We start from the raw sequence: 23813 nt of genomic DNA on the forward strand, positions 1-23813 counted from the left end.
TTTCCTTGTCTGTGACTGCAAGAAGTCTTCTGAGCAAATGGCAAAGACAGGTAATAAACATTTGTGCACCATCTCCTGGTTTTTTTGAGACGACTAGGAAACGCATGCCACCGTCATCCTGGCTATGGGATGCTCTAAGGGCAGCGCCTCCAGGAAGTGCCCTCCAGACGCACTGAGCAGCGCCTCACTGGTGGGCTTCAAACACAGAACTTGCCTCCCCTGGGAGCTCATGCAGTTGCTCATGATGCCTTCCAGCACCCCGGCCGCCTGCAACGCCACCTCTGCAGATCCGCCAGCAGTCAGTTCTGGTCAGAGCCTTTTCCCACCGCCGGCTTGGGGAACGCGCCTACAGCCAGGAGGCTAGGATCCTGGACAAGGCTGTATAAAGGGTGTTGGGTTTGCCCTCCTCCTAGCAACAGGACTATGCAGGAGACTATGTGAAGTTTCAGTTGGACTAGACTTGGAGGAAGTAGAGCAAGCCCAGTGTGGCAGTGATTACGATCGCAGCTCAGAGCAAACAGCACTCCCCCCAAGCGGAGTTACACAGTTTATGGACCAGATTTGACACAAGCGCTACTTAACTGGGTTTTTTAAAGAGGTCCCTCAGGTGGTCCGGTGGCTGGCACTCAAGTGTCTTGTCAGGGGTTTCTGGCGAATTGACATTTTCTTGGACGGCAGGCTTCACTCAGGATAAGTGTACCCAGCTGGCAATTCCTTGCACTTTGATTGCTGAAGGAGTAACAAGAATTGCAAAATAGGGTCCTTCTCACTGAGGCTCTAGCTGGGAGTGGGGTTTGTTTTCTTGCCAGGTTTTGACTAGAACCTGGCTTCCAGGTTTTACTCTAGGGAAGGGCAACTCATGATTGGAGCTACAGAAAAAAAATTCAATATGTATTTTTATAACAGAAGTTGTGAGTTTACAAAACAATCATGCACATGTGCAGAATTCCCATACAACAACCCTTCACCCACACACAACACCACTGTGGAACATTTGTTATAGATGATAAGATAATATCATCAGACTATTACCACTAACTATGGCCTATAGCGTACATTTGGCATATTTTCCCCCTACCCTCCTATAATTAGCACAGTACATCTTTGGCATTGATGCAAGAATATTACAGTATTGCTGTTAAGTATAGTCCATAGGCTACACTGATTATATTTGTCCCATGCTTCTCCACATTCCCACCACCCTACGATAGTGACATACATCCATTCTAGTTCACAGAAGGACATTCTTGCATTTGTACTATTAGCCACAATCCTCATCCACCTCTCGGTTCAGTGTTATTCAGTCCCTAGATTATTCTCTAGCTTTCTTTCAACTGACATTTATGTCCCTAGACTACCCTTTTCAGCCATAATCACATTTATAAACCAGCTGCTACTCACTAAAATGTGTTACCATTAACTCCATGCGTTCATTCTCCATACTTTGTTCATATTAGGGCGATCATGCAATATTTGTCCTTTTGTTCTGGCTTACTTCTCTTAGCAGAATGTCAAGATTCATCCATGTTATCACAAGTGTCCCAACTTCATTTCTTCTTAGTGCAGCATAGTATTCCATCGTACATCTATACCACGTTTTGTTCCTCCTTTCGTTGGTTGATGGACACTTGGGTTGTTTCCATCTTTTGGTAATTGTGAACAATGCCACTATGAACATATGGTGTGCAGATGTCTGTTCATGTCACAGTTTTCAGTTCTTCTGGATATAATCCTAGTAGAGGAACTGGAGCGAGGGAACATTTTGTTTTCAAGCTCCTGGATGATTTGTTCCCAGGCTGATGTAATTTCTTGGAAGCTCATTTGTCAGTGCTCCCCAGGGTATGATCCCCACAGCTGGACAGGTGGGGCTAGGGGAGGAGGTTTGTTAAGCTTTCTGCAGGGGAAGGCTTAGTAAATGGCCTGGATTTAGATTTTCCATGAACTCTTACTGTGGGGCACGACTGAGATAATACGGTAGCAAGCTCCCGTATTAAGAAATTAACAATTTTACCTGCCACATCAAGGGTCACCCAAGGCACCCCCTGGTTGATGGTTTGCAGCGTTGTCCAGAGAGCCAACCTTTAATCCTCCTCGGCTGTGTGAGCAGGGCTCTTTGGGGAGCAGTGCACCCCCAGGCCCAGTGCCCGTCCTTTCTGCTCCTGGGCAAGGCCTTGGCGGATGTGGGCGGCGAGGCAGCTTGAGGCAGCCACGTTTCCAGGGGCCGGCCTCTCCGCAGTTGAACAAGTTCTTGCTGAGTGGAGCTTGGGTTCGTGGGGCCCCGAGGTGACAGGGTGCTTTTCACGGCAACAGCTAAAAGGCCAGCTGTTCCAGGGCCCTGTGTCTGCCCCTCCACACCTGTTCCCTCCCAGCCGTGCAGTCACAATGGTTAGGTACATCTCCCTAAGTTAGCGTAAAGGCCAGAGCTGGGCATTCCTAGGTGGATTTAGCTGGGTCCTAAAGAATCGCCCCAACTGTATTTTTGCATTGAGCTACGTTGGTCGTGGAGAAGGAGACATGGACTTCCATTGTCCCTGCACCTCCATTTGCTACTTCCCTTATTGGGTAGAGGCCATCCTTGGGTCCCTTCGTAGGGTGAATGGAGGCTCCACTCCTGGTGACTCCTGCCGGACTAGCTCCGGGCGCGTACGGGGGGCTGCGGAGGCCACAGGTGGAGGTTGGCTGAAGGGGCCTCAGGCTCAGGAACTGAGTATCGTGTGGAGGGAAACCAAGGAGGGGATTGTTTAGGATGTTACCCTCCTTTTTTGGGTTTTCTTTCCTTTTCTGGTTCTTCCTTGTCTGGTTTTTTTTTTCTGTTTAGGTTCCTTCTTCTCTGGGGGCATAATGCAATTGGCAAGAGCCTGTTAAAGCTGTGTTCTGATAAGGAGCCAGGAAGAACTGGACAGATGGCTGTTTCTGATTGCTTCCCCTCCCTTTCACGCAAGAGATCTGTTTACAGCTTTTCTTCAATCCTTCGGGGGGCAAGGATGTCCAGCTCTTGAGAAGGCCCTGCTGGTACGCCAGAAGCCACACCCATTGTTCTAGGGGAAAATGGAGAAGAGTTTGCCAGCCGTGTGTGCCCCAGACTCTGGCCTGACTAAACTTTTACTCTCCAAACCGAAGCCTCCAAGTCGCCCAGGTCTTGGGAGATCTGGAGCCACTGCACTGATTCCTGGCATCCTGAGAAAGCAGGGGCCATGCCTTTGGGTGTCCCCATGGCACCCTAGGTCTTGGGAAATGTCTGGTGTCGACTTCCAGACGGAAACCCCCAAGCTGAGGCTTTTTCCTGAAGGGAGGTCGAGCTCCCCCAGCAGTTGTTTGTTTGTTTTTTAAGATTTATTTTGATTTAGTTCTCTCTCCTCCCCCCATTGTCTGCTCTCTGTGTCCATTTGCTGGGTGTTCTTCTGTGTCTGCTTGCATTCTTGTCAGTGGCAGCAGGAATCTGTGTCTCTTTTTGTTGCATCTTCTTGCTGCGTCAGCTCTCTGTGTGTGTGGCACCATTCCTGGGCAGGCTGTGCTTTTTCCACACGGGGCGACTCTCCTTATGGGGTGCACTCCTTGCGCGTGGGGCTCCCCTACATGGGGGACATCCCCGAATGGCATGGCATTTCTTGCATGCATCAGCACTGCATGTGGGCCAGCTCACCTCATGGGTCAGGAGGCCCTGGGTTTGAACCCTGGACCTCCCATATGTTAGGCAGACACTCTATCAGTTGAGGCAAATTTGCTTCCCTCCCCAGCAGTTTTTTAATCTACTCTATTGAGGGGTAAAAGTTTGATCATTGTCCACATGGCTAGAGATTGGAGGTCAGGGACCTGCCCCATAAGGGAACACAACTCTCCTATAGACCCTTTTCCCCCACTGCACCAGATCCTTAAGACAATCAGGACATAATTTATACTTAGCAAGATGGGACCCGAAATTGGAAGTGCAGTTAAGAAAGTGATTTCATGACTTCTTGGGGGAGTGGGTGAGAGATCAAGCCTAGAGTCACACTAAAGTCGCCTAGTAAGACAGGGAATCAGTGGCTGGATCTGGAACCTGGCAAGAAGTCCACGTAGATATCAATAACCCCAAGACGGCTGCTGGGAGACCCTTCCCAAAATTCTGCCACTTGGAAGATTTCCTCCAGAAGCCAGGAGAAGCCTGGATATTCCCCAAGGACTTTATCATTGGGCCCTCCTGGGGGATTGATGGGTGGGTAATCAGTCAAAACAGCAAACAGCTGGGACCCCTTCCCTGCCATTAGCAAAGGGGTGGAATAATTAACAGTTCAAAAAGCAGGCTCAAGGCCTGAGCTCACTCTTTCTGCTCCTGCCCTCTGCGCCCTGCTCTTGCCGTTTTTCCTCTGCCATGTGGCCGCACAAGTAAAACCTGGGCATTTATCACCTACAATCAGGAACTGTAATCTGCAAATCAGCCCTCTTTATCACTTTTCAGCTCCTTCCTCTCTACCTGGGACCCCTGCTCTGTTATTTTCTCCATTTCTCGTCCCTCCCTACCTGAATAAATTATTGGCCTAACTCACCCGATGTGCTCTTGAAATTAATTTCTGCAGCATAGCCAAGAACCTAGGAAATCTAGTAACAACACTATCGTATACACCGAGCCTAGCGATTTCGCAAGCCTAACATTCAAGAAGGTCTTTGCAGACAGAACTGAAAGGTCAAGGACAGAACTGGTGTTGTGATTGCCTTGAGAGTTTCAGAAGGTAAAGCAGGAAGAAAGAGTCGTAGAGTCGAGGTAAAGTGACAGAGACAGGAAAGTCCGAGAGTACTTGAGGAAAACACTGTGGTAGCAACATTTGGGAAATTTACATCTGCATGGGTAAAAGCAAGAGTGAAGTGGTGGAAGAGTGAGGCGGATCTCCTGGGATCCCGTGTTCCAGTTGGACATTATTATGTCCTTTGGGAGCAGGGCTGGAGATGCATTTGGAAGGGCAAAGAGAGGGAGAGAGAGGGAGGGATGGAGGCGGCAGGGGGAGAGAAAGAGACAGAGAGAGAGAAAGGCTTGGGTTAGAAGGCAAAAACTCGCCGGTCCTGTCGGGTGGAGGGGAGGGTTACCCGAGACTCCCTCCTGGCTGGCTGGTCAAAAAAATGTGCGGCCCAAGCTGATTTCCAGGTTCTCAGCCACACCACGAGAAAGAATTTCAGGATGCACCATGAATTAAGCAAGCAAGCAGAGAGTTTATTGCAAAGCGAAAGTGCACTCTGGAATCGTGAGTGCGGGCTTCTTGCTAGTGAAGAGGTGTGCGCCGTGCCCTGGGGCCGGGTTTAAGTGGGCATGAAACGGGGTCTTCTTGCCTTGTGACTGCCGTGGGGAAGGAAGGGGTTAGGGCCAGTGTGTTCCGTCCCCACCAATTGGGCAGAATAAGATGTTATCACCCCTTTTCTGAGTTTCCTGTGCAATAGCTCAGGCCTGGCTGCCCGCGGTGCTGTGTGCTGCCCCTGAGAGGTTTTGCCTGCTGCCCCCCCAGCTTCCCAGTTCCCTCTTCTGACCTGCCTCAACTCCTGATGGCAGACAGGACAATATCGTACGAAAAAAGGTGCACACGGATGACGGAACTGAGAAGTGATTCCGAAGAGTGGGATTCTGAATGTGAACGAGTTTTAGGAGTACCTGAACTGATAATTTTGCTTTTATTTTCCTTTTCTTTTCTATGTACAAGAATGACACATGATTTTTCTTTTCTTTTTCTTTTTTTTTAAAAAGATTTATTTATTTATTTATTTAATTTCCCCCCCTCCCCTGGTTGTCTCTTCTCTGTGTCTGTTTGCTGCGTCTTGTTTCTTTGTCCGCTTCTGTTGTCGTCAGCGGCACTGGAAGTGTGGGCGGCGCCATTCCTGGGCAGGCTGCTCTTTCTTTTCACGCTGGGCGGCTTTTCCTCATGGGTGCACTCCTTGCGCGTGGGGCTCCCCCACGCAGGGGACACCCCTGCGTGGCAGGGCACTCCTTGCGCGCATCAGCACTGCGCATGGGCCAGCTCCACACGGGTCAAGGAGGCCCGGGGTTTGAACCTTGGACCTCTCATGTGGTAGACGGACGCCCTAACCACTGGGCCAAAGTCCATTTCCCATTCTTCTTTTTTTGAGGTACCAGGGACTCGGGACTAAACCTGGGACCTTGTATGTAGAAACCGGCGCTCAACTAGTGAGCCACATCGGCTTCCCTGAGTTGATTTTCTTGTTTGTTTTGCTTGTTGTTTGTTTCTGTTTTTTTTTTTTTTTTTTTGGGAGACACCAGGAACAGAAGCCAGGACCTCTCCTGTGGAAGGCGGGTGTTCAACTGCTTGAGCAACATCTGGTCCCCGGTGATTTAAAAAAAAAAACAACCATTGTGTCAAAAAACAAAACAAAACAGAAAAAAACAATGTGTCCATAAATCCAAAGAAACTCTTTCAAATATAAACCAAAAAATTCAAAGTAATTAGAAAACATTGGGTTATTGCAATTGGCTGCACTATTTTCTCTTTTAGTGGTACGTAAAATAATAGGTATCTTCTAGTACTTAACCAGACACTCCAGAACCTTCTTCTCTGATAAGATGGGGGGGGAGGGGAACAGATGTGTAAATGTCTATTTTAAGTCATTATTTTGTAATTAGCTTTTAATTTTGGATCATTTTAAACAGCAATGACTTGGAACATTTCCTCGGTTGTTTATTTAATGGTATATACATGAGCACTTAGCAAGATGCTTTTTTTTGACAGACCTGTGATGTCTCTATAATAGGAATCATTTCACTTTGTGTGTTTTTTTTAATAAGAGGGTTTGACACATAAGGTGCTTAGAAGTTTTCATCCTGTCTTATTTTTTTTTTTAAGATTTATTTATTTATTTATTTCTCTCCCCTTCCCCCCCACCCCGGTTGTCTGTTCTCTGTGTCTATTTGCTGCATCTTCTTTTGTCCGCTTCTGTTGTCAGCGGCACGGGAATCTGTGTTTCTTTTGGTTGCGTCATCTTGTTGTGTCAGCTCTCCGTGTGTGCGGTGCCATTCCTGGGCAGGCTGCCCTTTCTTTCATGCTGGGCGGCTCTCCTTACGGGGCGCATTCCTTGCGCGTGGGGCTCCCCTACGTGGCAGGGCACTCCTTGCGCGCATCAGCGCTGCACATGGGCCAGCTCCACACGGGTCAAGGAGGCCCGGGATTTGAACCGTGGACCTCCCATGTGGTAGACGGACGCCCTAACCACTGGGCCAAGTCTATCGCCCATTTTACTTTGTTTCTGCAAGAAAGGTGCCAAGCTGCTAAGTTTTTACTTAAAACATTTTGACTGCAGTGTCTCACATCTCCTTGACCTGCCTGGTGCCTGACGGCATTAGGATTTTTAATCCATGATAAAGTGCTTTTCTCACGTTGCCCGTGGCCGTGTTTTGGTGGAGCACATCTGGCCACCCTAGCTCACTCTGATGGTTTTTCAGACAGCTCTGGTGGTCAATACTAAATATTCAGATCAGCACTGAATTTTCTTTAATGCTTTTTATGCAGTGTTGTATTTTAATTCCTCTTAGGGACAAATATCAAACCTACTTCTTTGCATCCAGCCCTCACAACTACTAATAGAAAAATCCATAATTTTTCATTAATGAGATAATGTTCAAAGGGTAGAAGAGAAGGAGGGAAACAAAGAATATTTACAAAAACAAACAAAAAATCAAACCAAACAAACCTTTAAAGGAAATTGTTGATCTGGGGAGGGAGAAGAAAAGGAGTTAAATAGGAAGAAATTTTAAAAACTAATGCATCCTTGGTAAGGAGAGCCTTCATTCAAAAGGGCTTTTGCCAAGGGGGAAAGGGCTGCTGCCCTAGGGGGAAGGGACTATTGCAATAGGGAGAAGGCTCTGATCTTAAGATCTGGAAGCATCCCAAGAGTTAGGAAAAAACTCTTAGAGAGGGTAGAACTGGGTGTAGGTGAGTGGGATGAAAGGAAGGGTGGCATGATCAGAGTGGGTCAGAGAACGTTTTACGCTTAAACAGACTATTTTGGGGGAGGCGCCCTCAAAGTTCAGGGGCCTGGAGGAAGGAGAGAAGTTTACCAAAATTTGGTTAACAGGCATCCTTTTTGATTGATCAGTGGGGAGAAGCATTTCAGATAATCATTTATGAGGCAAAGAACGGGAATTTGGAGGGTCGGTGACTGGCTTCGACCTTGGTCAACAATGTGGCGACCTTCGAGAGTGTGGGAAAAGACGATTCATCGCACTTAGTCATTTTCTGGAACACAACTGGAGTGTAATTTTTAAAATTTCACTGTTTCCTAAAAACACAGGGCTTGGGTAAGGTTAAACGTTGTCACCTCTCATTGTTTTAAACAAACACCTGATCTCTCAAACTTCACTACTTTTACAAGTATTTCTTATCAAGGTGGTTTTAAAATCCAAGTGGCAGGCCTTGTGCCCTGGGCAGAGCCCTGGTCTTTGGAATCTAATTTTGATTGCATTTCTGGTTCTGCTATGTACGAAATCAAGCACATTCTTAATTGCTCTATGCTTCATTTCCCACGAATGGTAAAAGGATGAGCTTACTAATAACTCCTTAAGAAGTTAGCTGTGAGGAGCAAACTTCTGCCTCAGAGACTTTCCACTTGCCTTTCCCTCTTCCAGGAAATCTGCTCCCCTCCCCCAAGATGTTCTCAGGGCTTTCTCCCTCACCTCAGGGTGTCTTTATTCAAACATCACTTCAGTGAGCCTTCTTTGACCTATTTGAAACTGCACACCCTAACTTACTACCTATCCCCTTTCTCTGCTTACTTTTTCTCCACAGTACTTATGGCCACCTAACATCTTTCACTTATTTTGTTTTTTTTTGTTTGGCTCCCTCCCAACAGAATGTAACTGCTTGGGGAGAAGTTTATCTGTTTTGTTCCTTGGAATAACTTTGTAGAATGATGAATGATTAGGTGTGGAAGGTTCTAGCAAGTGCCCAACACATTAACCAATGACATTGCAGTGGGTGTTTTGTGAATTCATGGGTAATTTACAAAGTTATCCGTGCTAGTCTTCCTGAAAGCAATGGCTCAGGGAATCTAAAGGTTGAAGGAAACTTAAAGGTGGATTGGTTCTAGAGTTTAAATTCCTCTGCTGCTACAAGCAAGCCTAGAAACCCCTCCCATCTTGAATCACTACCTTTTCTACAGTTGTGGATTCTTAAATTAGTAACAAAAGGATTCATTTTATTCATTTATGATCTTTCCCTTGAATGTAAAAGTAACAGAAATGCAGAATTGTAGGTGATTTAGAAAATTCAGAAAAATGTAAAAAATTGTTTTAAAACAAACTTTTAAATCACTATAATCTCACCACCCAGAGACAATCACAGACAACTTTCCGGACACAGTATTATCTCAAAAGTTCAACAAAATGCGCATACATAGAAAATTGAGGGCTCTAACTGCCCTGCTGTTTTGCGGTCTACTTTTTCCATCTGACAATGTTAAAAAAAATTATTTTTAAAACTGCACGATATTCTCCTTGGGGGTGTACCAAGCCTTATTTAAGCATTGCAATTTAAGTTGTTTCAAATTTTACTCAAGTTAAACTCTATGATGTACATACGTCCTTAATCTGGATTTCTGATTACCTTCTTCAGATAAACTCGTAAATTACTGGAGGAAAGGAAGTGAACTTTAAATTTTTAATCCTTCATTTTAAATTACAGAAAATTAAACACTTCATCATCCGATTCTACTCCTTCAACCAATTCGATCAATCCCCCAAATCCCTTTCCGTGGTAAATTTCCAAGCTCCTCGCAAATACCTCCCCCAGAGCCCACCCCCACGCCTGCGCACAATTGCCCGAACGCGCTCCTCCGTCCCCATTCCCAAAAAACTTTGGACACGCCCCCGGAGCACCACCCCTCTTTAAAGTTTAAAACGAAGGCTCAGGCCAATGAACGTTAAGTCGTTCCCGGAACACAGTGCCCCGCCCGCTGCCAAGCTCTCCACCAATCAAGCTGAGGCTTTCCTCCCCGCCTTTCCAATCACCGTCAAGAATGGAAGTTGTTCGCGTAGCCCACGTAAGGCAGACGACCAATAGGAGTCGACCTTGGGAGCTCGCTCCGCCAATGGCAGCGGCTCTTGGAGAGCGCGGGAGCCTTTCGACCGCGCCAGTGAATGAAAGGAGAGAATGGCGCTGGTTGCCTGAAGCGACAGCTCTGGGGCGAGCCGCGAGGGCCCCGACCGGAGCCCGGGCGCGGCGGCGCGGCCGGCATGGCCTGCTGTCACAACGTGATGCTGCTGCTGGACACGGCGGGCGGCGCCGCTCGCCACAGCTCGGTGCGGCGGGCCGCCCTGCGCCTCCTCACCTACCTGAGCTGCAGGTTCGGCCTGGCCCGGGTCCACTGGGCCTTCAGGTTCTTCGACTCGCAGGGGGCGCGGAGCCGGCCCTCCCGCGTGCCTGGCTTCCGCGAGCTGGGGGCGCGCTCCTGGGAGGACTTTGAGGAGGAGCTGGAGGCCAGGCTCGGGGGGCGCGCCGCCGGCGCCCGCCTGCCCGGCCCGGCGCCCAGGGCCACCCACACGCACAGCGCCCTGATGGAGACGCTGCTGGACTACCAGTGGGACCGGCCCGAGATCGCGTCGCCCACGAAGCCGTTCCTGCGGAGCCGCGGGCGACGGCTGCTGGACGTGGAGAGCGAGGCGGCGGAGGCGGAGGCGGCGCTCGGCCGCCTGGTGCACGCCGTCTTCCTGCTGGCGCCCTGTCCGCACTCGCAGCGGGAGCTGCTGCGCTTCGTGGCGGGGGGCGAGGCCTCCCCGCAGCCGCCGCCGCCCACCTCGAAGCAGGTCCTGGAGAAGCTGCTGCCCAAGCGAGTCCAGGAAGCCATGCGAGCCCGGAACATCACCTTGTACTGGGTGGACACCACCGAGTGGTCGGAGGTAAGGCACCTCGGGGTCGGGGCGCGGTGTCCTCCTGGCTGACCAGGACGTGGCGGCGGTGGCCGGGCAGCCGGTCACCAGAGCGGGACTCGCACGACCAGCGGGCGCCCCTGCAGAAGCAGGGCTCCGGGGTCACGAGCGAAGAAGGACAGACTTCGAAACACAAGGGGGGCGGGGGTGGGGAGGGAGTGACCGGTATCGACGACCTCAAAGTTTTTAGGTCCTTCCCAGTTTGGGGCCTCGCCTTCCCGTTTCCCTACCCTTGCCCTGTGTTCCACCTTTGGCAGCCCACCTGGACGGCTTGCTTTGTCTGGTTCTGCCGGGCTAAAGCTCACCATCCTTTAAGGCCCTGCCCAAGTGACAACTTTTGGGGGCACTTGCATTGGCTCCATTGTGTTAGGTCGTGTGCCCCTCTCTCCCCTTCCCTCTAGTCCAGAAACACCCTCAAAGGCAAGCACCAGTTCTTACACCTCCTAAGTGGTCAGGAAATATTTGTTGAACGAAAGAGTATGTTCTTACAGACTTAAAATCTTCAGTTGGGCATTTGGATTCCTGTTGAGGCAGTGGGGTCCCCCGCCCCTGGTCAGGGCTATGATAAAGTCCATAGCCTTACCGCCACCGTTTTCCTGATTTCACTTCGTGTAGTCAACAAATACCCCTTGGGAAATGGCTGCATTGAATACCTGCTGCCCTCTTGGCTGCTGGGCATATGCTGGTGTAGGAAGTCCCTTCTTTGTGGAATTTTCTTTCCAGCGGGGAAGATAAATTAAACAGAAGCAAGTAAGTGACTTCAGATGATGCTCTGAAGCAAAGCTGGGTGAGGGGACGAAGAATGGGGAGGGCAGGTAGAAGGTGGTGGCTGCTGTGTAGGGAGGTAGTCAAGGATGGCCTTTCTGAGCAGAGGGGGTTGAAGAATGAGGAAAGTGAAGACTGGGAGGAGAGCATTCCAGGCAACGTGAAAAGCAGATGTAAAGCTGGAAACCAGCCGAGTTTGTTTCAGAAACAATAAAGCAGAGTACTGAGATTTAGAGTGGGCAAGGGTGAGTGCGAGGTGAAAGGAAGTACGTCAGAAAGTAGGAGAGGCCCAAGGTAGTAAGTTCAAATTTTATTCTAATAGTGTTGGGAAGGCTTTGGAGAGTTTTTGTTTTTACAATCAGTGGTATTTGCTACAATTACATAGTTGTGCATTTATCATTTCTGTCATTATTAGAGCATTCTCATTAGGTCAATAATGATAAACAAAAAACCCCAAACAAGAAAATTCCTCACCTCAATCTCTCTGTGCTTCCCCCAGTGTACATAGCTGGTGTTTCTGACTATTCTATCCAAAGTGTATAACCAATGGCTTCTAGTATAATCACAATGTTGTACATTGATCATCTCAAATTTTACAACAATTTCATTACTCTAAATAGAAAGACTCCGAACCCCTTAGCATCCTTTCCTTACACCTACATAACCACTAATCTCCTTTCATCTTTATAAATTGATTTATATTTACATTTTATGTAAATGGAATCATACAATATGTAGTACTCTGTATCTGGTCTCCTTCACATAGTATAATGTGTTTTTTGTTGTTTGTCTTTTTTTGGTCTGATATTAACATTGTATACTAACTTACATTTGTTAAGCTTCAAGGAAAAATGGTCTTATATATGCAATTCTACCCATATTCTTATTTCACATAATATATTTATATTGACTTTGGAGAGTTTTAACCAATTGAAAGATGAGATTCCACTTTTTGGAAATAAATGTCACTGAAACAGGAGTAGGCTAAATTGCAGGATTACAGATGGAAAATGAGTAGGCTGTTTAAATAATTTTATAGTGTGCTACAACTTCCAAAGTGCTTTTGCATACTAAGACCCAAAAATGCATGGAAAGTGCAAAAAAAGGGAGCAGTGGTTTGTCAAAGAAGAAAAGGACCAAAAGAGGGTTTTAAGGGTATGGTAAACACTTGATGAGTAAACAAGATTCCAGAAATTAAAATTTCCTAAGGCCGTAAATCAAGTATATAGCACTTAAGCGTTCAATCTGGTATAATTGATGTCAAATTATATCAAAGACTTTATTCTGTGATTATAACAAATTCTGGAAGACCGAGCTTGGAGATTCTTTTTCTCTCTCTTTCCACCTCCCTCCCTTCCTGTCTCTTCCAGATAGCATTAAAATAATTAGGTTGACTGGATCTTTCTAAAGGTCCCTTTCAGTTCTCACAGTCTACCATCTATATGATTGAATTTTTTTTGGCCATGTATGTATATTACTTTTTAATCAAAAGTTATTTCCTTTTCAACTCATTAAAGTTTTACCTTTCATTTGATAAGCAGTTTTGTGGGTTTTGTTTTGTTTTTTTCTTTTTTCCTGACTGGTTCTCTAGCTGAAACAATTTCAACAATCAAATGTTCTCTTGTTTTTTGGCTGAAGATCCTAATCAGGGTTGATTAATCTATTACAGCATTTTCCAAATTTGTACGAATAATGAAGGTTTCACAATACACTATCTATCCTTAGTACATGTGACATTTCTGATGTACTCTGATCTTTTCTACTTGGTTTTGTGTTGTTATTTCTGTAGTTTACATTATAGTTTACACTTTCCCTTATACAATTTTTTTAGGTTTTGACAAAATGTATAATGGCTTGTATCTGTTATTGCAATATCATATAGAACAATTCCAATGAACTGGAGAGTAGGTGTTGGAACTCTGCTGAGATTCAGGTCTCATGCAGCAGCCGAACAGACCAAAGATTTAAGTCTCTGGGACATATATTTAGCAAGTATAGTGCTAATTATAGGTTCAAATAAAAGAGGCAGAAGAGCCATGTGTAGGGAAATTATAAATGAGTCCAACTCTGTTATATTGGAGAGTATATATTCCAAAGTAAGGCTCACTGGCAGGGTGGTGGTTATTTTTATTAACGTTTAATAGTTTTGTTTGAGAGCATTTCTTCTGACTTGAACATTTTATGATTGCTACCCAGGGATTTGCATCATTTCTGTTCTTGTCATTTTATATTATATTGCCTTTTATATTTCAGTGTATTCCTGTACCCTACTCACCCTTCCTCCTCCCATCTCCCAACTTTAAGGTCTTGGAAGACAGGATCTAGAAGTACTATTTTCACTAAATGGATGCTTCCTGGGAGGCATATTATGTAGTAGTTATATTCTTGGGCTGTACTGTAACTGGATGTTGGCCATTATCTGTGTTAGTTCAACAAATAGGCTAATTGTGATGAACTTAGGCTCTTTATAATTTTTCTTTTAGCTTTGGGACTCCCCAGATCACCTTGGGTACTGGACAATATGTGAGCTGCTTCACTGTGTGGGAGGTACTATCTTGCCATCTGAAACTTTCAGCCAGAGTTTTACTAAAGCTGTGGAAACACTGCCTGGTGGTGGCAGAAAGCTATCAAGTGAACCTCACCTTTCCCCATGGATTTCAACTTTGCCAACTGATTCTACGTTAAACTGTCTGTTCTACAATTCTCGTGAATATGAAGCATCATTTCCACAGACAGAAGGAACATTATCGCTCCCTGTTGAAGGTAAGCAGATAATGTGTGTGTATTTGTGTGTTGTACATTCTCAGTTACATTCCTTTTCTTCAAAATAGGTCCATGCTTTAAAATTCTTTAGAATTAGGCACTGAACTAATGCTTGTAATTGAAGGAATTAAAAGGTGTCAAATCAAAATCAGATGTACCATAAGAAAGTAAACATTGGCGTACAACTGCCAGCCCCATATTAAAAGAACTTGTGAATTCTTTTTAAAAAAAGAGTTCTCCAACTATTTGCAAAGAAGGACAACATGTTTGGGTGCCCAAGAAAATGGGTTGTAAGCTTTCACTGCTTTCCTCATAGAAGAGATTGATAAATTGAAGGTCTTAGTGAAACAGTGATGGATGAAGAAAAGAAGTAAATTATCCTACAGAAGCCAAAAGTGGTGCTAGTTAAGAGGAAGAGCTAGCATGTTGGAATTTTCATGAATTTGTTTCACCGTGTTTACTATCTGATGAACCTCATTTCTGAATACATTATATATTCATACAGAAATAATACTACTTAGAGACGTATACATAAAAACTTATGTATTAGGGTGCAGTTTGAGGCATTTTCAAGTGTAATTTTGTTTAAGCAATTCTGTCATATGCACTGTCTTTAGAGCTTAACCTCTTGATAAGATAAGATTTAGGAAGCGGTGTCTTCTTTTTTTTTTTAAGATTTTTTTTGTATTTATTTAATTCCCTCCCCCTCCCCCGGTTGTCTGTTCTCTGTTTCTATTTGCTGCGTCTTGTTTCTTTGTCCGCTTCTGTTGTCGTCAGCGGCACGGGAAGTGTGTGCAGCGCCATTCCTGGGCAGGCTGCACTTTCTTTCACGCTGGGCGGCTCTCCTTATGGGCGCACTCCTTGCGCGTGGGGCTCTCCTACGCTGGGGACACCCCTGCGTGGCAGGGCACTCCTTGTGCGCATCAGCACTGCGCATGGGCCAGCTCCACACGGGTCAAGGAGGCCCGGGGTTTGAACCGCAGACCTCCCATGTGGTAGACTGACGTCCTAACCACTGGGCCAAGTCCGTTAAGGGACAAGTATTATACAGATACTTACTTCAAAGTCATAATTACTGAGGAGTCCTGACATCAGAATGTGCCTTTTTAATTCTGTTTGTATATAGCTTTTCCTATAAAATGAAATGAACTTGCAGTGATCTCCTGCTGGCAGTAGAATAATGGTTGAAATATGAATAAGTGAAATTACTAGTACCTCTACTGACAACCTAATTTTTTCTTACTGTTAAATCTCTCTTTAGTAACTGTTTCTTAAGTTACAATTTTAACATTCTTGATCTCTAACAGGAAAAGAGATGCAAGAAATATGGACAGTTACCCTTGAGCCCTTGGCTATGCATCAGAGACATTTTCAGAAACCAGTCAGAATTTTTCTAAAAGGTACGGCGACCCAGTGGGCTCTCCCACTGAGTGGCACTTTGGGCAGTGACAGCTGGATGCTACAGAGTCCAGAGGATGATAAATCAACTCAGAAGCTGTTATTTCAGCAGCTCGTAAACAGGCTGACTGCTGAAGAGTTACATCTGGTAGGTAGCCCCCATATGGTAAGTTATTCTTATCTCTTAACACACCAGTAAAGTGAAATATGTAGGTTTACAAAATGCCAAGCATAATATAGTCTCACTGAAACTCTTGTTTTTGCAGATAATGTTATCAATATTGTAGCATTGTGAAAAAAGGCTTATTAGTGAAAAAATGGTTTATAAATTTACATGTACTCAATCCAATTATGTTAAGTTACATTCGCATAGGAAAAGAGGCAGTGGGCCATATGGAATGCTTGTCTTAGGGTGGTGAGGTAATGGGTGATTTCTTTGTTGTTTTTTAAATTTCTGTTAAATATTTATTACTTTCGTACTAAATATATTTCACTTAAGAAAAAGCTGCTATGTTGTAAAATTAGCTATAATAGTTGGCAAACTTGGTAATATCTTTTAGAGAGGAGCACGTATATACACAGATTTGATTTAAAGTTCTTTTTTAAGCTACTAGTAAATTCCTTACCTAAGTTTATCTCTTACCTTTGTAATGTCAGGAGGAGTCAATACACTGGATCCCATTGTGAAACATTCTAGAGAAAAATTGGATAGTCATCCTAACAGATGTTGTTCTAAGAGTCATGTACTATGATGAAAAGAGCATTGGGTTGGGAGTCAGGAGATCTGGGTTAGGGTCTCACTCTGATGCAAACTGTCTGCTCCTGGGAAAATAACTTAAGAGACAGTGTTGCTTCTGGGTAAGGGCATGGGTTTTGAAGTCAGACACACTTGGCATCTGCCCCTTACTAACTGGGTGATCTTAACCAGATTACTCATCAGTCTCAGTTCTTCCTCTGTAAGATGGAGACAATAATTTTTTATATCAGAGTGGTTGTGAAGAGTCACTGAGTTATAAAAAGCACATAATAAGTGCTTAGTAAGTACCTGAGGTATTTCTTATTTGTAAATTGAGGGATTAGGACCAAGTGATCAGTAAGTTCTCTTCTAGCTATAATAACTGTAAGGTTCATCGTCCACCATTTTCCTTTTTTTAAATATTAATAGTCATTGGGAAAACCATCATTCTGTCTTGCAAAGCTACATTCTATTTTAGGCCTACTGATATTCTCAACTAATTAGATCTTCTTCTGTAGGTTGTCGACGTGGACCCTGGTGAAGGCTGGCCCCCCATCACTGGAGTTATTTCCCCCCTCTCTGCCAATGCTACAATTCTCACTGTGTTCCACACAGAAGAGGCTGAATTTCCAAGACATTTCATTCAAAGTGTTACGACAGAGAGCCCCCAGGTTACAGCTTCCCTTTTCTCGGATGTTACAAATAGTGCATTGAATCAGCTCCATAACTCATTTGAAGATCCTGCTACTTCTGGTAAGCTTCTGAACCAGTGACTAACAACATAGTTCAGGGCAGTGGTTTACAGTCTTTTTCTGGCATCAGAATTTTTTTTTTCACCATGCAGTTAAGAACCCCAATACTTTGTAAAACATATAAAAGCAAGCTATAATTTTTCAGGCAGTTTAAATCATCATTATTTGTAGAAATCCCACAGCACTTGTGAGGAAGTCTAAGGCTCTGTGAGACCAGTTGGAAATCAAAGGTATAAGGTAAAACCTGCTTTGTTTTGTTTTATGTCAATAAAGGCTGCATGTAAAACTGTAGTGATTCTACCTTGCAATTCATTGCACCATTACTAATATGATACAACCCTTCTTATTTATGCTAGTAGATTTAAATAAATCAATTTTATATTTCTTCCATTCACTCATTTTTTTTTCAACAGTTTTACCAAGTGCCTGGTATATGCTGTGTCAGGTACTGTTCTACATGTAGGGAATACTCTTATGGAGCTTATCATCTAGTCAGGAGGGACAAGACAATCTAGTAAGGAAATTATACAGTATATTAGAAATTACTTAGTATTTATTGTCCTTGTCTGAATTTTTGGATGACAGGCATTTGTCCTAAAACATGATGTGAGGTATATTGTTTTTTAATAACACTCTGAAAATCTTACACTAAAAATAATAAACTTTCAGAAAAATAGAGTTGGGGCAGACTTCTCAAAACCTTTGCTAGTAACAAAAATGAATAGCAATCCTCTAGTTCAACTCTAGTTCAGTTCAAAAGACATGTTAGTGCCATAATAGTAAACTTCATAAGTAAATATATATTGTCTTCTGAAAAGAAAGGTGATGATGGCTCAATGGAAAGGTTGAGATTTCTGTATTGTAGAGACAAGGGTGAAAGGCAATGATGGGAGAACTTTCTAAGAAGCCCCCCAAGGAGGAGAATGTGCACACACAACTAAGTAGAAGAGCTGGGACAGCAGGGCTTCTGGTACATTCTGGTGCTCCCCTTGCTGGCTGCACTCAGCTGTGTTCCCAGACTTTGAATATAGCCGCTGCCACTGTATTGACCCATTGGCAGTCACCACACGGCCGCCAACATGACTTTATTTGTACCATTGCCTTATTTACCAAGGGTGTGTGCGCTCTTTGTAGTGTGATAGAACAGACTATACCTTAATTATTTATAGAGTGAGAAGCAGGTCAGAGAATCTGTATTTTGGAATTTGGTGAAAGAGAAGCTGGAATGCTTTACTAGTATGCCTCTAGTGTAGCCCCACTTGTTTCAGAGTGTAAATCAGCACGCTGACTTTGCTGTCCAGCTCCACCTGCCCACTCTATCCAGGTGCGTTCCCACGCATGCCTCAGCACTGGCCCAAACGCTGCTCTCTCTAAGACACCTCCCCATCCGCGTAGGCAGAGTTAGTGCACGCTAATGTTTGTGCCTACTGCTGCGTCACTGCATATCTAACTCTTACTATACCCGGAGGTCCCTTCAGAGCAGGTGTTGTGTTTTATTGATCTCTGTCTACTTGCATTGAAATAGGGCCTGGAACTTGATAGTCTCAATATGAATTTGAATACATTTTAAGTATTTGGATTTTTTCTCCAGTACTTTCTGTATTTATCTCATTTGTCTCCTAATAATGTATACTCTAGGTTTTAATTCCGTGTGTTTATTATTTGTATTTATGAACTAAAGTCATTTTAAGGGATCCATTTCTAAGAATTAAACATTTTTATAACCTATTTAGAGGAACATTTCAGAAATAAGAGGGAATTTGTTGCAGGTAATAAGAGCAAAAAGACTTTAAATTGTGTTTGTACATTTTTGGAGTAGCCTTTTTCCTGGGTAAACTGGTCTTGCTAGAGATGAGTGAATGCTGCTCACAGTGCATGTCCTTTGGAGGGATGCAACCGTCCAGGCAAAGAGGCGGTGCATAGAGTTCTTAGATTTGGTCCTGACGCCACTCGTCTCCCGTGTCTGTTCCTTTATACCCAGTAGCTCCTGTTCCTGACTGGGCCCAGCAGGAGCTTGGCTGTGCGGTTCCCTGGAGGGCAGCAGTGGTGGAGAGATGGTTTCCTTTCTCTAACCTCAGTGGTGCGAGTTCAAATTTAATGGAGTCATTCTGGTAAAACTCTTTTATTTCTCTGGGTGTTAATTATGTAAATCAACTCTTAGTTATCTGCATGTGTTGTTTTGCTTTATTTTATTTTGTTTGTTTTTTCCTTTGTAGACCACATTCTCTTGAGTATAGTCCAATAATATTAAAAAAATAGAACACTTCTATGGATGTCAGAAAATATTTAGAACTAACAGCAATAAAAATAGTAAACTTGTAAAATGTAGCTAAATTTATACTTAAAGGAAAATTTATAGGCTTAAACGATTATTTCTGTGAAGAAGAAAAATTAAAAACCAATTAGCTAGGGCTCCAATACAAGAATTAGAAGAAGAAAGTAAACTTCCCAAATAGAAAAGAAGGCAATAATAATAAAGATAAGAACAGAAATGAATTAAATAGAAAACAATGGAACAGGAAAGATCAACAGAAACAAAAGATTGTTCTTTGAAAGGCCAAATAAAATAGAGAACTCTATATCAAGATTGAGCTATTTTAAGAAAGAAAAAAAGATAAACAATACTAGAAAAGAAAAAGATACAGCAAAAATTCAAAGTATTATTGAGAGAAAAGATTAAGGCTTATTTTCTTCTTTATAGATATCCAGTTGTTCCAGCACTATTTAAAATCATCCTTTTCCCGTTGAATTACTCTGCATCTTTGTAGAAAATAAACTGACCATTGATGTACCAGTCTTTTTCTTGACAGAATAGAGTGCTCATTGTCTTGGGTACTGCATTATGCCAGTGCCACATTGTCTTAAGTTCTGTGGTTTTGTATTAAGTCTTGGAATTAGGTAATGTAAGTCTTCTTTACTTTCTTCTTCTTTTTTTTTTTTTAGAATTGCTTTGGCTATTCTAGGGATCCTTTTCATTTCCATATAAATTTATAGTCATTTAGTGGATTTCCACAAAAAAGTCTGCTGGGATTTTGTCTGGGAGTGCATTGAATCTATAGATACATTTGGGAAGAATTGACATCTTTACAATATTGAGTCTTATGATTCATGAACTTGTGCATCTCTTCATTTATCAAGGTTTTTAAAATTCTCTGTGTTTTATAGTTTTCAGTATACACATCTGGCACTTTTTTTTTTAATTTCTCAAACGTAGTAATTAAAAGTGAAACTTGAGTAGCATTCCTTTCAGTGTTAGGATTGAGCCAAGATTGCCAGCTATTATTGCTTTTATAGAATGTATTAGAGATCCTACTTAATGCAGTGAGACAAAAAAAAAAATAGAGGTATGAGTGTTGAAGTATTGGAAAATGGTAAAATCCAAAAGATTCTACAGACAAGTGATTAAACTAAGAGACTTCAGCAATGTTGCTGGATAAAAAAAATCTATAAAGTCAATAGTATTCCCATATGCCAATAGCATGTAATTAGAAAGTATAATTTACATGAAAGTCTATAATTTATGTCATTAACAAAATTGTTTAGGTACCTAGGGATAAATGTAGCAAAAGATAAGAATAAAGGGGCCAAGAACAAGACAGTTTCCCTTCCCTATATGAGGTATCGACATTTATCATCAAGCTAAGTAAATAAGCAGTGTGGTACTGATGAAAGGATGGACAGATAGACCGATGGAACAGAATAGAGCAACCTGGAAGACACCCACACATGTATGCAGCATTGTAAATCATCAGGGAAAAAATAAACTATTCAATAAATAGAGATGGGACAACTCGTTATCCACATGAAATAAAAGATAAAAATTAGATTTCTGCCTCACACACATCCACTATAATAAATTCCTAATCGGTTAAAAAAACAAATATCAAAAGCAAAACTTGAAGATTGTTAGAAGAAAAAACAGGAGAATATTAGGCTAGGGATGGATTTCTTAAACAAGGCATAAAAAGTTCAGACTATAAAGGAAAAGATTGATAGATTTGACTATAATACAATTTGTTAAAATTTCTATGTGATTAAAGTAAAAAGACAAGTGATAGATTTGGATAGCTACAATCCATATAACCAAAAAGGACTAGTATCCAAGTTAATACAGAACTTCCAAAATTCAATGAGAGACAAGCAGTCCAATTGAAACATAGGCAAGGAATGCAAAAAAGCAAAGGAAATCCAACAACCCAATAAAATTTGAAAAGATACTTTAAGTCAGTCAAATGAACATTAAAATTCTACCTTGTATTAATTCTACCTTGTATTAATTAGTTTTAAAAATTAGCATATCTGGTAATAGCATGTAGGGAAATAAGAACACTTTAGATGGTAGAAGTATAAATGGTTACAACCATTTTGGAGGGAATTTGGAAATTCCTGATAAAAAGCAGAAAATTCACATGCTCTGACATCCAGCAATTCTACCTATAGGTGTCTACACTAAAATTCTTACACAGATACAGGGAGATCTATATGTCGATATCTGTACTTAAATATTCATTGCTCTTGTTAATAGTGAAAAAGTAGAAAGAACCGCTGACCCTCAGAAGGGAAACGGATAAACTGCATTATAGCATACAAAAGAATATTATATATAAATTAGTTAAAATGAATAAGATAGAGATATTTATATTTTTATATATGGAACACTGAAAAATATGTGGAGTAAAAACAATTGCAAAGGGATGCATATAGTATATGTAAAATTTATATCAAATTTTACAACAGCATATAAAATAGCAATTTATGTTGGTTTTGTTACATATTTATAGCTCTATAAATAAGATACACACAAATGTAGGAATAGTAGTTACCTTTGAAAATGAATGGCAAAAAAATAAATAAATTCTCCCCATTGTTAAGGAAGAACCAGACATGCTACATGTATGAAGCTGATAGCCCTAGCAGATATTCTGACCTGTGATATTGTTCAACTAATGTCACAGTTATTTTTCTTACTTTTAAATCATGATGTCAGATAACAGAAGATTATGAAAACACAAATAATACATTTTGAAACTTGTGCCGTTTTCATAATTTCCTTAGTAACTGATTTTTAACTCTAGGTAGAAAAGCATTTATTAATAATAACAATCATCTCTGTCCATTTCCTCTCCTTTTCAGCAATCCCAAATTAGTTTAGTACAGTGCAAAAGAACTATTCAGAAGTTACTGCCATATTTATTGCACTGTATTAGATCATCTTGTACTCTGGATTTTTCCATATGGAAAATTGAGTAAATCAGAATTTTTGCCTTATATTAGATGTCTTGACTTGTTCACAGGTTACTACAGGCTGCTTCAAATAATAAGGAAGAATCTTCTAAAACTGAAAATGAAATCACACGTTGCCTCTCCGAGTTCTACCAGCGAAAATCCCGTGAAGAATCTGCTGCAGCTACTCAGGAAGACAGCAAAAAGAAACGTATGCACTTAGGAAGGCTGTTTTTGGAGACTGTATTTTTTTTAAAGATATATATTCCCTGAAATGAGGTTGAAATGGTGACTATGTAAAAGAAGGATAAATTGTTATATTTCAAACTTGAAAATAATTTACATTACTACAGTAGTGATAAAAAATCACCCCAATCCTATTATCCTAATGAATAAACCATTTTTTATATTTAGTTATAATAGAAATTTAAATACATCTTTGTATTCTGCTTATAAATATTTTTCAGTTACCTTTCCTTTTTAGTTATTATTCTGCCTTACTGCTTAACAACATGTACAAAATCCTCATGTTGTTGAACATTTAGAATGTTTTAAATTTTTTGTCATTATAAATAACACCACAGTGTACATCACACATATAGTTGTGGGGTTTTTTTGTTTTTTGGGTTTTTTTTGAGTGGTGTTCTTAGCATAAGTTTCCAGGGACCAGTAGCTGTATCAAAGAGTCTGAAAATCTGGCTCTTGATATAGATTGCTAAATTATACTTCAGAAGATTTTCATTTTTGCTGTGACTATTGGGTAACACCAAAATGAGTCTGATTTGAATTTGTCTAATGTAAAAATCATCTAGTTACGTTTAAATGTTTAGTTCTGAAACTTCAGTTAAAAGCAGCACTCTCTTTCTATCCTGTGTTGTGAGTAGAAAGAAAAGCAAGAACCACCTAATTTGGGTCATTCTGAAGGGCTAGCCTTCATTTTGGTATTCTTTCACAGTGATTAAAGCAGTTCCTGACTCCACGTTACCTTTCTTCTCATCATGTCATTTTGGTAGGGGGTGTCCCTCGTACTCCAGTGAGACAGAAAATGAATACCATGTGCCGTTCCTTAAAGATGCTGAATGTCGCAAGGCTGAACGTAAAGGCACAGAAGTTACAGCCAGATTGCAGTCCAGACGCAGCTGGGGAGAAAGGCATCCCAAAGACAGCTGGCGGGAGGACAGCTGATAAACTGGAAGACAGAGGACGGACACTAAGAAGTTCTAAACCTAAAGGTATTCCTTCATTCCACAGATTTTTGGTGTTTAAGCACATTTCCTCA

The 23813-nt window shown here is 42.3% G+C and overlaps 1 protein-coding gene across 2 annotated transcripts in view; it reads left to right on the forward strand.

Annotated features, from left to right (window-relative positions):
* Positions 1-10098: 10098 nt before the first annotated feature.
* TICRR (TOPBP1 interacting checkpoint and replication regulator) overlaps positions 10099-23813 on the forward strand; it is a 44747-nt gene continuing 31032 nt past the window's right edge. Inside the window, exons 1-7 of one of the 2 annotated variants that reach the window (XM_071214368.1) lie at positions 10099-10867; positions 14146-14425; positions 15733-15971; positions 17078-17312; positions 19296-19422; positions 22606-22745; positions 23548-23766. In XM_071214368.1, coding sequence (XP_071070469.1) covers positions 10109-10867; positions 14146-14425; positions 15733-15971; positions 17078-17312; positions 19296-19422; positions 22606-22745; positions 23548-23766 — 1999 coding nt within the window. In that variant the 5' untranslated portion in view covers positions 10099-10108. Of the gene's footprint in view, positions 10868-14145; positions 14426-15732; positions 15972-17077; positions 17313-19292; positions 19423-22605; positions 22746-23547; positions 23767-23813 lie in introns of both variants that reach the window. The other variant, XM_058294683.1, reaches the window with a different exon arrangement.

Source organism: Dasypus novemcinctus, chromosome 3 (assembly GCF_030445035.2).
Source record: "Dasypus novemcinctus isolate mDasNov1 chromosome 3, mDasNov1.1.hap2, whole genome shotgun sequence".
In the NCBI taxonomy this organism is placed as follows: domain Eukaryota; kingdom Metazoa; phylum Chordata; class Mammalia; order Cingulata; family Dasypodidae; genus Dasypus; species Dasypus novemcinctus.